Below are 12,397 nucleotides of genomic sequence, written 5' to 3' on the forward strand. Positions count from 1 at the left end.
CACTTAAAGTCCCAGCATCCACAGGGACCTTTATTAACAAGTTAGCCCAGGCAGCCTCCCTGGGTGTTACAAAAATAGGCTTATGTACACACTATGCAGCTACAAAGTTCCCCCCTCAGGGTGGGTGAGCACTCGGGCCTCTGCTGCTCATATCCTTCAGGATGGCAGGAGGGAGAGTAAGTTACAAAACCAACTGCCAGATGCCTTGAAAGTCAGAAGTCAGCAGTGGGCAGTCTGCAAACTGAAACCGGGTTTTGCCGTCACCTCGATGTGCAGGCTGGATGGGAGCTGGTGGCTCGCTCTCCTCACAGTTCTCTCTGGAGTACTGTGTCTGAGTCCCTCCCTCCCCAGCCATGCCTGTGGCCACTCCAAACTCCTCAGAGCGCAGCGATGGCTTTGGCAGCCACCTGGCGGCCCAGGGGCAGGCTGAGGTCTGTGATTGCCAGGATCACCTTGGGGCTGGACATGGCAGACACCTTCACGAGTTCCGACACCTGCCACAGACAGGCCAACAGGGAGCGAATGAGGGGTGAGGTCCCAGGTGAAAGGGCCCTCCCTTCAGGATGGCTGCCCCTGGCCCCCTCCTCCGCCCCCTGCTGCCTGGCTCCCTGGTGCTCACGGTGGTGAAGGGCATGAACTGCAGGATGCTGCCCTGGCTGCCTTGCTCCAGGCAGTCCACGCATTCCTCCATGAACCACTGCACAAACTGCGTGTGGGGGCCGGCAGTGCGGGAGCCCAGGATGGAGGAAATGAGCAGGAACAGGTTGGCTGTGCAGGGAGGGACAGGAGGGGTCCATGAGAACTGGTTAGCCTTGGTGGGAAAAGGAGAAAGCACTAAGCCCACTCCAGAGGAGACGAAGGAAGTGTAGGAGGAAGGCAGGAGAGAGGCACCACCAACAGTTAGGGGAGGTGGACAGGAGGAGGGAAGTGAGGGGCCCTGGGGGACCCTTCCAGCCAGGGCCCTGCCTCCAGCTGTGCTCAGGGGCCTCTGTCAGGACTTACCCAGTACTCGGTTCAGAGGGTCTCTCATGTTGACTGTGTGGAGCTGGGAGGCCGAGAGGGAGGTGTTCATGGACCGGTCAGCTGTGGGATGAGGCAGAGGGAACTGGACTCAGAACCAGTGCTTCCTGCCTCTGCTCATCAAGGTATGCATGTATGCAGAGTCTGGACATGATTCTTGGACCAAGACGCACAGCAGGATCCCCCATCAGAAGATGGGGAAGGGCCGGGAGTTTGGTCTAGTGGTAAAGTCCTTGCCTAGCACACACCCACGTTTGATTCCTCGGTGCCACATACACAGACGCCAGAAGTAGTGCTGTGGTTCAAGTGGTAGAGTATTAGCCTTGAGAAAGCCCAAGGACAGTGCCTAGGCCCTGAATTCAAGCCAAAATGATGCAGGGAGAGTGAACTCTGCATGACAACACAGGGCGGTAGCAATCTGTGTATGAAGTCACTGAATCCTCCAGATGCTCCATTGTACAAACAGAAAACCAGGCTAGGATTTGCTAAGGAACTAGCGAAAGGCAGCAGACTTTCTGCTTAAGTGTGAACCTCAGTCCTTAACAGGACCCAGAGTAAACTTCTAGGCTACAGAGAAACCTCTGGAAAGAGGAAAAATTAAATGGACTATAAATAAGGAGCCTTTAGCAGAAATGGCGGGGCACGGGGCGGGGGGCGGTGAGGGGGGAGTCTGTGGGAGGGACAATGAAGGAAATGGCATCCAGAGAAGCAGAGCCAAGCGGGAAGCTCTCCAGTTAGGAAAGGGGGTGAGTCGTTCCAGGTTCCCGCCTGGGTCTGCTGCAGGCCACAGGGCATGCTTTAGGGGAAGGAAGGAAAGAAGGTGGAGCAGGTGAGTCAAGGGCACAGGCTGTACTGGGACTGAACCTGCTGGGTGCTTGGCACCCCTCAACCCTGTGGTGACAGAGTGGGAGTAGGGCCAACAGGGGGGTACAGGGCTCTGGGCAGAAGAGCTTGGCTCCCTGGGGAGAGACAACAGTGTATGTCCTGGAGGACAGAATGGCACAAGCTCCCACCACACCTTCTGGCTGGCCTACGGTCTCTAGGGAGCAGCGCCTCGGGGTCCCGGGCAGCCACAGCCCTCCCACATGCTCACTTGGACTTGACAGGAGGTTGGTGTCATCTTCATTGGAGCTCAGGAGCCGCATCAACTTTGAGGGCTGTGTGTCCTCCAGGGGGAAGAGGCTGATATAATCCTGGGGGTAGGAGGGTCACCATCATGCCCCTGACTCCCTACGTTTCCTGCGATGGGGGGACAGAAATCAACTCCCCAAAGCCCATGAGTGGGTATCACTAGTAGGCGGATTCTTCTCTCCTCTCCTCATCCCAAACCCCAATTAGCAGACAGGACCTCTTGGCAGACAGTCTGGGGACTCATATCAACCACTTCTCCAGACTTTGGCCAACCAGGCCCCCACCCAGCTGATCTAAGGGCAGAGCCACATCCCAGTACTCAGCAAACACCTGAATACACACGCGAGCAAGTCCTCGGCAGGCCTACCTCAATGTCTTCGCGGTGTCTCTTCTTCTGGCGGGAGGATGCCTGTCCTTTGTGGGAAGAGTAAGAACTCAACGCACACCACACGGCTAGTCTGCCAAAGGATTCCAGGAAGAGGGTACCATTAGGGGAAGACTTCCATGCCCACACTAACTGTTAACCACCTGTGGCTTTCAACAGCCCATGTCCCACAGAGGTTCCATGCCAGAGCGCTTGACTGGGTGTTGGGCACTTGGAGCCCAGGGTTGAAAGCTAGGTAGCCTCTGGGAAGAATCTTACTTAGCCAGTGCAGTGCCAGGAGGGTCCATGAGGCTGTGCCACTTGGCAGAGTCTGTGAGCAGACCAGGCAGGATGTGTCCCAGCAGGACCAGTGTCACTTGCTGCATATCCAGACAGAAGATGGAATAGAGCAGCTCCACCGCCCGCAGCGTGTGCTCCTTCCGTGTCTCCTTCAACAGCTCCTGAGGGACAGGCCCGCACGTGGCTCAGGTGCTGAGGTCCTCGTCTGGGGGCTCTGACACCTGACCACTCCTGCTGGCTCTCTGAGGAGGTGTGTATGGGCCCAGGTCTTGTTGTATCCCTCTCTTCATTTCCCAGCCTGAGATGAGGTCCCTGTCTCTGTATCCCCAGGAGACCACCCAGCTCCCAGCAGCCTTGGAGAAGCCAGGCTGAGTGCCAGTCTCCGCACACCATGGCTGCCCCCCCCAAGTACCTTAATCAGGTTGTTGCAGAACCAGTAGACGCCCCCCATGTGCAGCAGCGTGTCGAGGATATGGATGGAGCGGCTGTCCACCCAGCCCTTCTCCAGCAACTTGGCGAAGATGTCCATCAGCACCTCCTTGATGGGGCGCTTGGGGGGCAGCAGGTTCCAGTAGGGCATGGTGTCCACCCCAGCGGAAGGGAACTTGACCTGGGTGGCTGTCTGCTGGAGCACGTCCGCACACATGTGCTCCAAAATTGAGCTCATGATCACCACCCTGGGGGGAGGGGAAGTCGCCCTATTCTGACATGGGGAGGAGACAACCCGAAGCTCTGCTCCTCGCCAGGCCGCTTTCTCTGCTGGTACAGAGCCTGTGAAAGCACAGGACAGAGGCTGGCCTCCGCTAGGTGTTTCCTGCAATTCGCTCCGGTGTTCTTTCCCATCCCCCAGGTGCTGGCCCTGCCAACTGTCATAAATAAATATAATCACTTCCCCCTGTACTGAGGGCTTGGGGGGGGTCCCCTCCCAGCCTTGGCCTCCTCCCAAAATAAGCTGTAACTTCCAGGCGAGGCCCGAGGGCTGCCCCACAGGACTCTTCCCGGCTCTGGGTAGCTGGGCAAACAAAAGAGACATGTCCAGGAACCTTCCAGGAGTGTCCTGGGCTCAATGCAGGCGAGTGTGAGAACTAGCTGTTCCTGGAATGCTGGCAGAGATTCGGAGCCATTTTCCACCTGCCCGACAGCCACAGACTCCCCACTAGTCCTGACTCAAAAGCACTTACGTGGCTTAAGATGGATGGTCCAGGGGGCCGAGAGTTTGGCCTAGTGGTTAAAGTGCTTGCCTAGCATGCATGAAGACCCGGGTTCGATTCCTCGGTACCCCACATACATAGCAAAAAGCCAGAAGTGGTGCTGAGGCTCAAGTGGTAGAGCTCTAGCCTTGAGAAAGTCCAAGGACAGTGCTCAAGCCCTGAGCTCAAGCCCAGGACTGGCAAAAAAAAAAAAAAAAAAAAAAAAAAAAAAAAGATGGATGGTCCAGGACTTGTGGGGGGCTCACAGGGGAAGAAAAGGGAGCAAGAGAAAAGCATATGTGGTCTTATGGACCCTACCCAGGCACATGCTTCCTTCCACCTGTTTCTCATAAAACTCCCTGGTAGCCAGGTCAGCTATATGAGTTGCAGGAAACTTCACAAGAGCCAAGGGGTGGAAGCAATACAAGTAGCCATTGACAGCTGAACAGATAACCATGATGTGGCATATACGAACCATTTACTCAGTCTTAAAAAGGAAGGCATTTTGGTCACATGCTACAACATGAGTGAATTTGAGGAAATCATACGGAATGAAGTCAGTCAGTTACAATAAGATAAGCATTGCCTAACTTTGCTTATAGGAGTCATGTAAAGTAGCCTAGGTCATAGGAGTAGAAAGTAGCATAGCAGTTGCCAGGGACCAGAGGGTGGGGGAAGCAGGGAAGATGTTTCGTGAGTGTACTTTCAGATTTGCAAGATGAAAAATTCTGGAGCTTTGTTTCCCAATAATGTGAATATACTTCACACCACCGAACTGTCACACACGCAGCTGGTGAAGACGCTATACGTTTTCTGTCATGTGTTTCTTGCCACATTTTAAAAAATGTCCTGCAAGTCCCTGGAGAGCCAGCACATGACATGCTTATGAAGACAGCTGGGTAAGAGAGGCTTCCAACCCACATTTGGCTCCCAGTTCTTCCACAGCAACACAACAAGATAATCCCTCTGCTGTTCTGCTCAGCTAGTGCTGGAGAACAAGAGTTCTTTAAGGACAAAAGTCAAGCTGTTTGGAGTCTGCATTCCTAGCACACAGAAGGTGCTGGTGGCTCACACCTGTAATCCTAGCTACTCAGGAGGCTGAGATCTGAGGATTGTGGTTCAAAGCCAGTCCGGGCACTAAAGACCATGAAACTCTTATCTCCAATTAGTCATCAGAAAACTGGAAGTGGTGCTGTGGCTTAAGGGGTAGGGTACAGCCTTTTGAGCTGAAGAGCTCAGGGACAGTGCCCAGGCCCAGAGTTCAAGTCCCATGACCAACAATTTAAAAAAAAAAAAAAGCCGGGTGCAGTGGCTCACACTTGTAATCCTAGCTACTCAGGAGGCTGAGATCTGAAGATCAAAGTTCAAAGCCAGCCAGGGCACTAAAGAACCTGAGACTCCTATCTCCAATTAACCTCTAGAAAATGGAAAGTGGGGCCGTGGCTCAAGGGTAGGGTGGTAGCCTTGAGCTAAAGAGCTCAGGGACAACACCCAGGCCCAGGGATAGAGTGGTAGCCTTGAACTGAAGAACTCAGGGACAGCACCCAGGCCAAGTTCAAGCCTCACGACAAAAAAAAAAAAAAGCAAAGCTGAAAGTGGAGTTGTGGCTCTAGTGAGAGCATTATCCTTGAGCATAAGGGCAGTACCCAGGCCAGGCCCTGAGTTGAAGCCCTAGAACCAGTACCAAAAAACAAACAGCCTGGCATGTGACTCATGCCTATAATCCTATTACCCAGGAAGCTGAGGTCTGAGGAATGAGGTTCAAAGCCAACCCAGGCAAAGAACTCCCCATGCAACTCATCTCTAATTAACCACTCAAAAACTGGAAGTGGTACTGTGGCTCAAGTGGTAGAATACTAGCCTTGAGTTAGAGAAGCTCAGAGAGTTCAAGCCTCATAACCAACAAAACCAAATCAAACCAAAACAAAACATTAAAAAAAAAACTCTCACGGACCGGAGTATGGCCTAGTGGTAGAGTGCTTGTCTAGCATGCAAGAAGACACATATATAGAAAATAGCTGGAAGTGGTGCTGAGGCTCAAGTGGTAGAGTTCTGGCCTTGAGAAAGTCCAAGGACAGTGCTCAGGCCCTGAGCTCAAGCCCAGGACTGGCAAAACAAACAAACAAAGGAACAAAACCCTCACTCCTAATACAAAGACACACTAAATGTTCACTGAGCCTATGGCATGAGTATGTGCTATGAAGGGAAGGGAAGGGAACAGGAGGGTCTAAGCACTCTCTGGAGTCACAGTGGGTTAGCTGGTCAGTTCTTGGAATGAAGGGTGTGAGTGAGGAGGAAGCAAGTGAGCAAGCAGTGCCAGGAAGATAACAAGAGCGGGGTTGGTTTCTGCAGGTGCAGTCTCCTCCCACCACCCCTGCAGGGTTTGGGGAGGGGGGCTGGGTCACTGACCTCTCCTTGTAGAACTGCAGGGTGTTCTCACTGTATAATGGGCCTGCCAACTGTCGAATCATTTGAAGTGACTTCTCACGCTCATCCAGCCCCAGCATCCGGACATGGGCCACAAGCCAAGCCACGGCACAGACGGCCAGACTGCATACCTTTCCCTTGATATTATCGGTGATTTTCTATGGGAGAGGAGCAGAAGCTGGGGTTGGGGCTACTCTCCCCACTCCTGGGCCATCGCTTCCTTGAACTCTGGGGGCAGCCAAGTAGGAAGTAGGAGTCCAGGGTCACACTCACACCAATCTGCACCACAAGTCTGATAGTCCCAGAATTACCTGGGTGGGAGGATAGCGAAGACTATGATTCCAGAGAAAATGAATTTTAAGGTATGAGATCTAAATTAAGGGTCTTCTCCTTGTCCTTATTAAATATAAACATATTACTAAATATAACACGCTATCGATAACTGTACCTTAGCAAAGAGGGATGGGAAGGGGGACTACCTGGATAGACTCAAAGGCCAGAACACCATTCTCCCAGGCATTGAGGATTTCCAAGATGGCTGCTGAAATGCTAAGACATGCTTCATGCCACTTCATTTGACTACAGAGAGGAGGGGGAAGAAGAAAAATCACCACAAGGGAGCATGGAATGGTTGTGGCCCTGCCCTGACCACTACCCTCGAAGCAGGTACCCAAGTCACTAACACCAGCTTCATCTCTGAGGAATTGTTGAGCAGGGCAACCAAGGACTCTACTTTGGTGGAGTCGGGCCGGAAGCATGGGTGGTCAGGGTTCAAGATCTTGCCTTCCTCAGGCATGCAGGTCTGCATCCAGGTCTCAAAGAAAGGCACTTCTGTTCCTGTGCTTGACTCAGACAAAATCACCTGGGTGAGAGGGCAAGAAGATAAGTGGGAAAGGTGTGATGCCTGGCAGAGCTTGGCCCTGTGGCTATGCCTCAGTTTCCCATCCCATTACCATTCCCTTCCCAGCCTGAAGAACTGGGGACAAATTGGCCCAAGAGCAGCAGACAGGGGACTATGCTGCCACCTAGTGGTCAGGGTGAAGGATGTGGCAATGAAGGATTCGGGTGGGAGGCGACAACTAGAATCATCTATTGACTTTTCCCACCCTGGGTTCCTGGTTTCAGAGACCAGCAGAAAACACTAGTGTTGGAGACCAGTAGGGACAAAGAATTATGTGGGCAAGTTATTGGTTATTTTGTTCCTCTTTTTCCCATCACCTGGCATCTCCTAATCACACCTGCTCTCTTCTCACTCACCTCTGAGCCATAGGTCTGGGCCACGTGGCAAAGCATGAGGAAGGAGATATCAAAGAGTAAGGCACGAACTGAGGCCGTTTTGGCTGTGGGAAGAGTAAGAAAGCCAATCCCTCAGCCCAGGGCAAGGGCCCAGAGACCTTGTCTGGATCAGGAAGGAGATGAGGACTTTGTTTTGTCTTTGTACTGCTGGGGATTGAACGAGGACATTCTGCTTATTAGGCAAGAGTAATCTTTCGCTAAGCTATAGCCCAATCTAGGATTTGTCTTAAGGAAGGTCAGGGATCAGCCAGCTCTTTCAAAGCTCTGAGGCTCAGAATCCTTTTCTTGAGTCTCAATAGAACATCATCCCTTCCTGAAGAGTCTAAGCTTTCTAGAACCTCCCTCCCTCCAATGTACAAACACATGTTAAAGGGTGCAGGTAGAAGGAAGACAAAGGTAGCTTTAGAAGAATCCCATTCCCAGCATTAACCTCCCTCAAGGCTCTCCAGAAACTTCAATTAGTCGTGACTCGGAGGAGGAAACCAGACTCCCATAATGAGCCACGCTAGCCCCTCTGTCCATATCCTTCTCAGGGCCAGTAGGGACTGGTGGAGCTTGGAGGACTTACTGCTTTCTCCACTGCCATGGGTGGTAAACTCATTCAGACTGTGGAAGAAGTAGAGACAAGAGGTATCAACTAGGGAAAGCTCAACTGAAGAGGGAAGAGGAAGGGGAACCAGCCCTTTGGCTGAGCTGTCTAATTACCACGCTCACTAAGCCTTGGCCTATGAAACTCCTGGGAAAGCCAAACCCAGATGCCTCCTCCCACTCTGCTGTCTCCTCCCTTCAGACACAACCTCCATTCCGAGATAGGGGCTCAGCTTTTCTCACTTGATGAATTTCCGGGCGAAGGATTTTAGTTTTCCAGTGGCAGCGGCAGCAGCCAGCAGTAAGTCCAAGCTCTTCCCTGACAGCATGTGTCCCAAGACCCCCAGCAGTCCCTCCGGGGACTTAGAGTGGTCTGCATCCATCGTCTGGAGACAGGACAGGAAATCAAGTCCTGAAGAACACTGAAGACCCCCCAGACATGGCCTAGCCACACTTTCTCTTCATACAGCTCCACCAACTGGCACATTACACCCCGCAATCTGACTCCAGTCTGAAAAACTGTTCCTAAAATCTATTCTGGGCCGGGAGTTTGGCCTAGTGATAGAGTGCCTCCCTAGCATGCACGAAGACCTGGGTTTGATTCCTCGGTACCACGAACATAGAAAAAAGCCAGAAGTGGTGCTGAGGCTCAAGTGGTAGAGCTCTATTCTTGAGAAAGTCCAAGGACAGTGCTCAGGCCCTGAGCTCAAGCCCAGGACTGGCAAAAAAAAAAAAAACCTATCCTTGCTCTATGGCCCACCCCCACTTAACTGTGCTGGTACAGTGGTGCAGTGGTGGTGGGAATGGCTGAGAACCGGCTGGGAGTTTCACCACCATGTCCTCAATGCAGTGGTCTCTGAAGGCATCTACCACAGTGCCTGGGACACAAATGAAGTCCGACTAGTGTCAGCTTTCTGTCCTTGCCTATCCCCTTTCTCTATTCCCAAAGCAGCTATATACAGCAACCAGACAGGAGAGGTCTGGGGGTCCTGTTTAGTCTACTTGGAAGGAGAGCTAAAAGGAAGAAAAGGGAGTCCTGATGGCTCACCTTAAGGATGTTTGTGACAGTGGGCTCTGCTCTGAGGATCAACCCAGGATTGGGCTGGATGTTGGCATTTTCTGATGATTTTACTTCTGGATCTCGGTCTGCTGCACTATGGCCATGACCAGGTGGTCAAGAGGAGGAAACAGGAACAAAGCATTTTTTATATACTCTATAGTAAAACCGCAGAAAAAGAAGCAGAGTGGAACGCATATAGGAGCTGGGCACTGGTAGTGCACACCAGTAACCCTAGCTACTCAGGAGACTGGAGATCTGAGGATTGTGGTAGGAAGCCAGCCCAGGGAGAAAAGTCCCCACGAGGCTCTTACCTCCAATACCATTACTCAAAAAAAAATGGAAATGGCACTGTAGCTCAAGTGGTAGAGCCCTAGCCTTGAGCATAAAGAGGCTTAGGGACAGTACCCATGCCCTGAGTTTAAGCCCCAAGACAGAAAGAAAGAAAGAAAGAAAGAAAGAAAGAAAGAAAGAAAGAAAGAAAGAAAGAAAGAAGGAAAGCGAGCGAGCAGGGGAAGGGAGAGAAGGCAAGCAAGCACACAGGCATGTAGGAACCTTTGAGGGCTTAATATATAGCTCAGTGGTGTAGCACTTGCCTAGTAAACATGAGGCTCTAGGACAGAAGCTCAGCACACAATACAGCAATGACAAAATCCCAAACTTTGAGACTTGTGGTAAGGTTTACAAAGAAAAAGGATATTCAATATTGTAACCATTTCAAGTTGTCCTTGATCATTACATCTATTTTAAACGTTTATCTAAGCCAGGCACAGTGGCTCACGTCTGTAATCCTGGCTACCCAGGAGGCTGAGATCTGAGGATTGCAATTCAAAGCCAGCCTGGGCACTAAAGTCCGTGAAACTCTTATCTCCATTTAATCACTAGAAAAGGGGAAATGGCCCTGTGGTTCAAGGGGTAGAGTGGTAGCTTTATGCTGAAGAGCTTATGGACAGCATCCTCAAGTCCCATGATCCACAAAAAAAAAAAAAAAAAAAAAAAAAAAATGTTTAAGCTAGGTGCCAGTGGCTCACACCTATAAACCTAGTTACCTAGTTAGCTACTCAGGAGGCTAAGATCTGAGAATCAAAGTTCAAAGTCAGCCCAAAGAGAAAAATCCAAGAGACTCTTGTCTTCAGTTAACTTACTAGACTGAAGGCATAGCTCAAGCAGTAAAATTACCAGCCATGAGCAAAAAAGCCAAGTGAGCCGGGTGCGGTGGTTCATGCCTGTAATCCCAGCTACTCAGGAGACGGAGATCTGAGGATCACGATTCAAAACCAGCCCAGGCACTAAAAAATCCGGGCACTAAAAAGTCCCTGAGACTCTTATCTCCAATGAATCACATGAAAACAGGAAGGGACAATGAGACCCAGAGTTCAAGTCCCATGACAAAAAAAAAAAAAGGCAAGCAAGCCGGGAGTTTAGCCTAGTGGTAGAGTGCTTGCCTAGCATGCACAAAGACCGGGGTTTGATTCCTCGATATCACATACAAAGAAAAAGCCAGAAGTGGTGCTGTGGCTCAATTGGTAGAGCACTAGCCTTGAGAAAGCCCAAGGACAGTGCTCAAGCCCTGAGTTCAAGCCCCAGGACTGGCAAAAAAAAAAAAGCCAAGTGAGAGGACAAGTCCCTGAGTTCAAGATATAGAGCACATACGCATGGGCGCGCGCGCGCACGCGCACACACACACACACACACACACACACACACATACACGCACACACGACTGAGTTAGCCACTGAGGATGTCAACTGTGCTTTTTAGCAGCAGTGTTAGCAGGACATAGGGAAGCAAGAGGCCCTTGAGGCAACCCAAGTGGCCTCACACTTACCGCTTGGCCACAAGGTTGGCAAAATTGGCTTCAGACAGAAGGCCCTGCTTGTTACACTCTTGGAGGAGGAAGTTTGTACAGTCACAGCTGTGAAGAAAACAAGGACAAGGGAAGTGGGCACTGAGGGCATGAGGAACAGGGCGGGCTCCTTCCACGCTTCTCCCTCCTTTGGGATTAAGACAAGTGGAGTGCCCACGGCAAGTCTGGGAGACTGTGGGCAATGACAACCATAAGCCTTTGCCTCCGGCCCAGACTGAGGGTAGTAAACAAATAGGCAACGTCTCCTGCAAGTCAGCTGGCTTGGGGAGCACAGGAAGGGCTCAGAATACCTTCCAGGGAAGTACTGGGGAATAGGGGAGTTCATACTTGCAGCGCTGGTCAGCTTTGTCCAACAACGGGGTGAGCTTCAGCAGGAACTCAAAAGCACAGTTGACATCTTCAGTGAAGTCCTGAAAGAGTCAGAAGCCTCTGCCTGGGTTTAGGTCCTCCAGGCCTCCTGCAGCCTGCACTGCAGGCGCATAAGGACACCCTGCTGTGGTGAGAACCTGAAGCCAGCTGTGCTCACCAGTAGCCCAGGCACTGGTACTGGGGGTCTCTCCGTCCCCATTCTGATATGGTTATCGTGCCTGATTATCATGGGCAGCCTTATCTGCTGGAGGGATCAACTTAGGCCTCCTAGTCTAGAGCCTGTGCAGATAGGCAAAGATGCATATAGGTGTTCAGCCATATGCACGCTTCTGCTTTCTCCAGGGTACAGGAATACACTGGCACCCAGAAAAACACTATGTATTCATTCTCATTTCTTCAACTCACCTTGTCTCCATGAGAATATTTCTTTAACTTCACCAAAACCTGAGGAATCTACAGTATGGTAGGAGGGAAAAATAGGAAAATCAATTTCTTTTCTCATTTACTCACTACTGAAGGGCCCAGGTTCTTTTACAGCCCAATCAGAAACCCCACAGCCACACGACCACCCATACTTCGTGGCCCATAGGACATGAAGCCCTGTCACTTCTACTGACTCAACAAGGAAAAGCCATAAGCAAAGCAGTAGCCAAGTTCAAGGGGATGGAGGCCATTTTCCCCAGCCCCCAAGCTGCCTTGTACCAATATGGCTAACAATGAGCTGAGCAGCACCTTGTAGGAAGAAGAAAACAGTGAGCCTCACAAAATGGCAACACACAGATTCAGAA

The 12,397-nt window shown here is 51.3% G+C and overlaps 1 protein-coding gene and 1 non-coding gene across 2 annotated transcripts in view; both read right to left on the bottom strand.

Annotated features, from left to right (window-relative positions):
* The window catches only part of Med24 (mediator complex subunit 24), a 29,235-nt gene continuing 16,838 nt past the window's right edge, over positions 1-12,397 (bottom strand). Inside the window, exons 10-26 of the mRNA XM_090350783.1 lie at positions 12,015-12,062; positions 11,568-11,650; positions 11,202-11,288; positions 9,365-9,470; positions 8,560-8,702; positions 8,297-8,334; positions 7,690-7,772; positions 7,116-7,294; positions 6,912-7,011; positions 6,415-6,590; positions 3,228-3,492; positions 2,795-2,976; positions 2,519-2,609; positions 2,114-2,213; positions 1,003-1,083; positions 620-768; positions 1-494 (exon numbers count right to left, since the gene is read on the bottom strand). Of these exons, the coding sequence (XP_090206909.1) occupies positions 378-494; positions 620-768; positions 1,003-1,083; positions 2,114-2,213; positions 2,519-2,609; positions 2,795-2,976; positions 3,228-3,492; positions 6,415-6,590; positions 6,912-7,011; positions 7,116-7,294; positions 7,690-7,772; positions 8,297-8,334; positions 8,560-8,702; positions 9,365-9,470; positions 11,202-11,288; positions 11,568-11,650; positions 12,015-12,062 (2,028 nt within the window). The 3' untranslated portion in view covers positions 1-377. The remainder of the gene's footprint in view (positions 495-619; positions 769-1,002; positions 1,084-2,113; positions 2,214-2,518; positions 2,610-2,794; positions 2,977-3,227; positions 3,493-6,414; positions 6,591-6,911; positions 7,012-7,115; positions 7,295-7,689; positions 7,773-8,296; positions 8,335-8,559; positions 8,703-9,364; positions 9,471-11,201; positions 11,289-11,567; positions 11,651-12,014; positions 12,063-12,397) is intronic.
* LOC150051709 (small nucleolar RNA SNORD124) lies at positions 7,949-8,051 on the bottom strand. Its single transcript, XR_016538529.1, has one exon. It is a non-coding gene; the product is annotated as a small nucleolar RNA SNORD124 (small nucleolar RNA).

Source organism: Megascapheus bottae, chromosome 17, assembly GCF_031878675.1.
Source record: "Megascapheus bottae isolate mThoBot1 chromosome 17, mThoBot2.hap1, whole genome shotgun sequence".
In the NCBI taxonomy this organism is placed as follows: domain Eukaryota; kingdom Metazoa; phylum Chordata; class Mammalia; order Rodentia; family Geomyidae; genus Megascapheus; species Megascapheus bottae.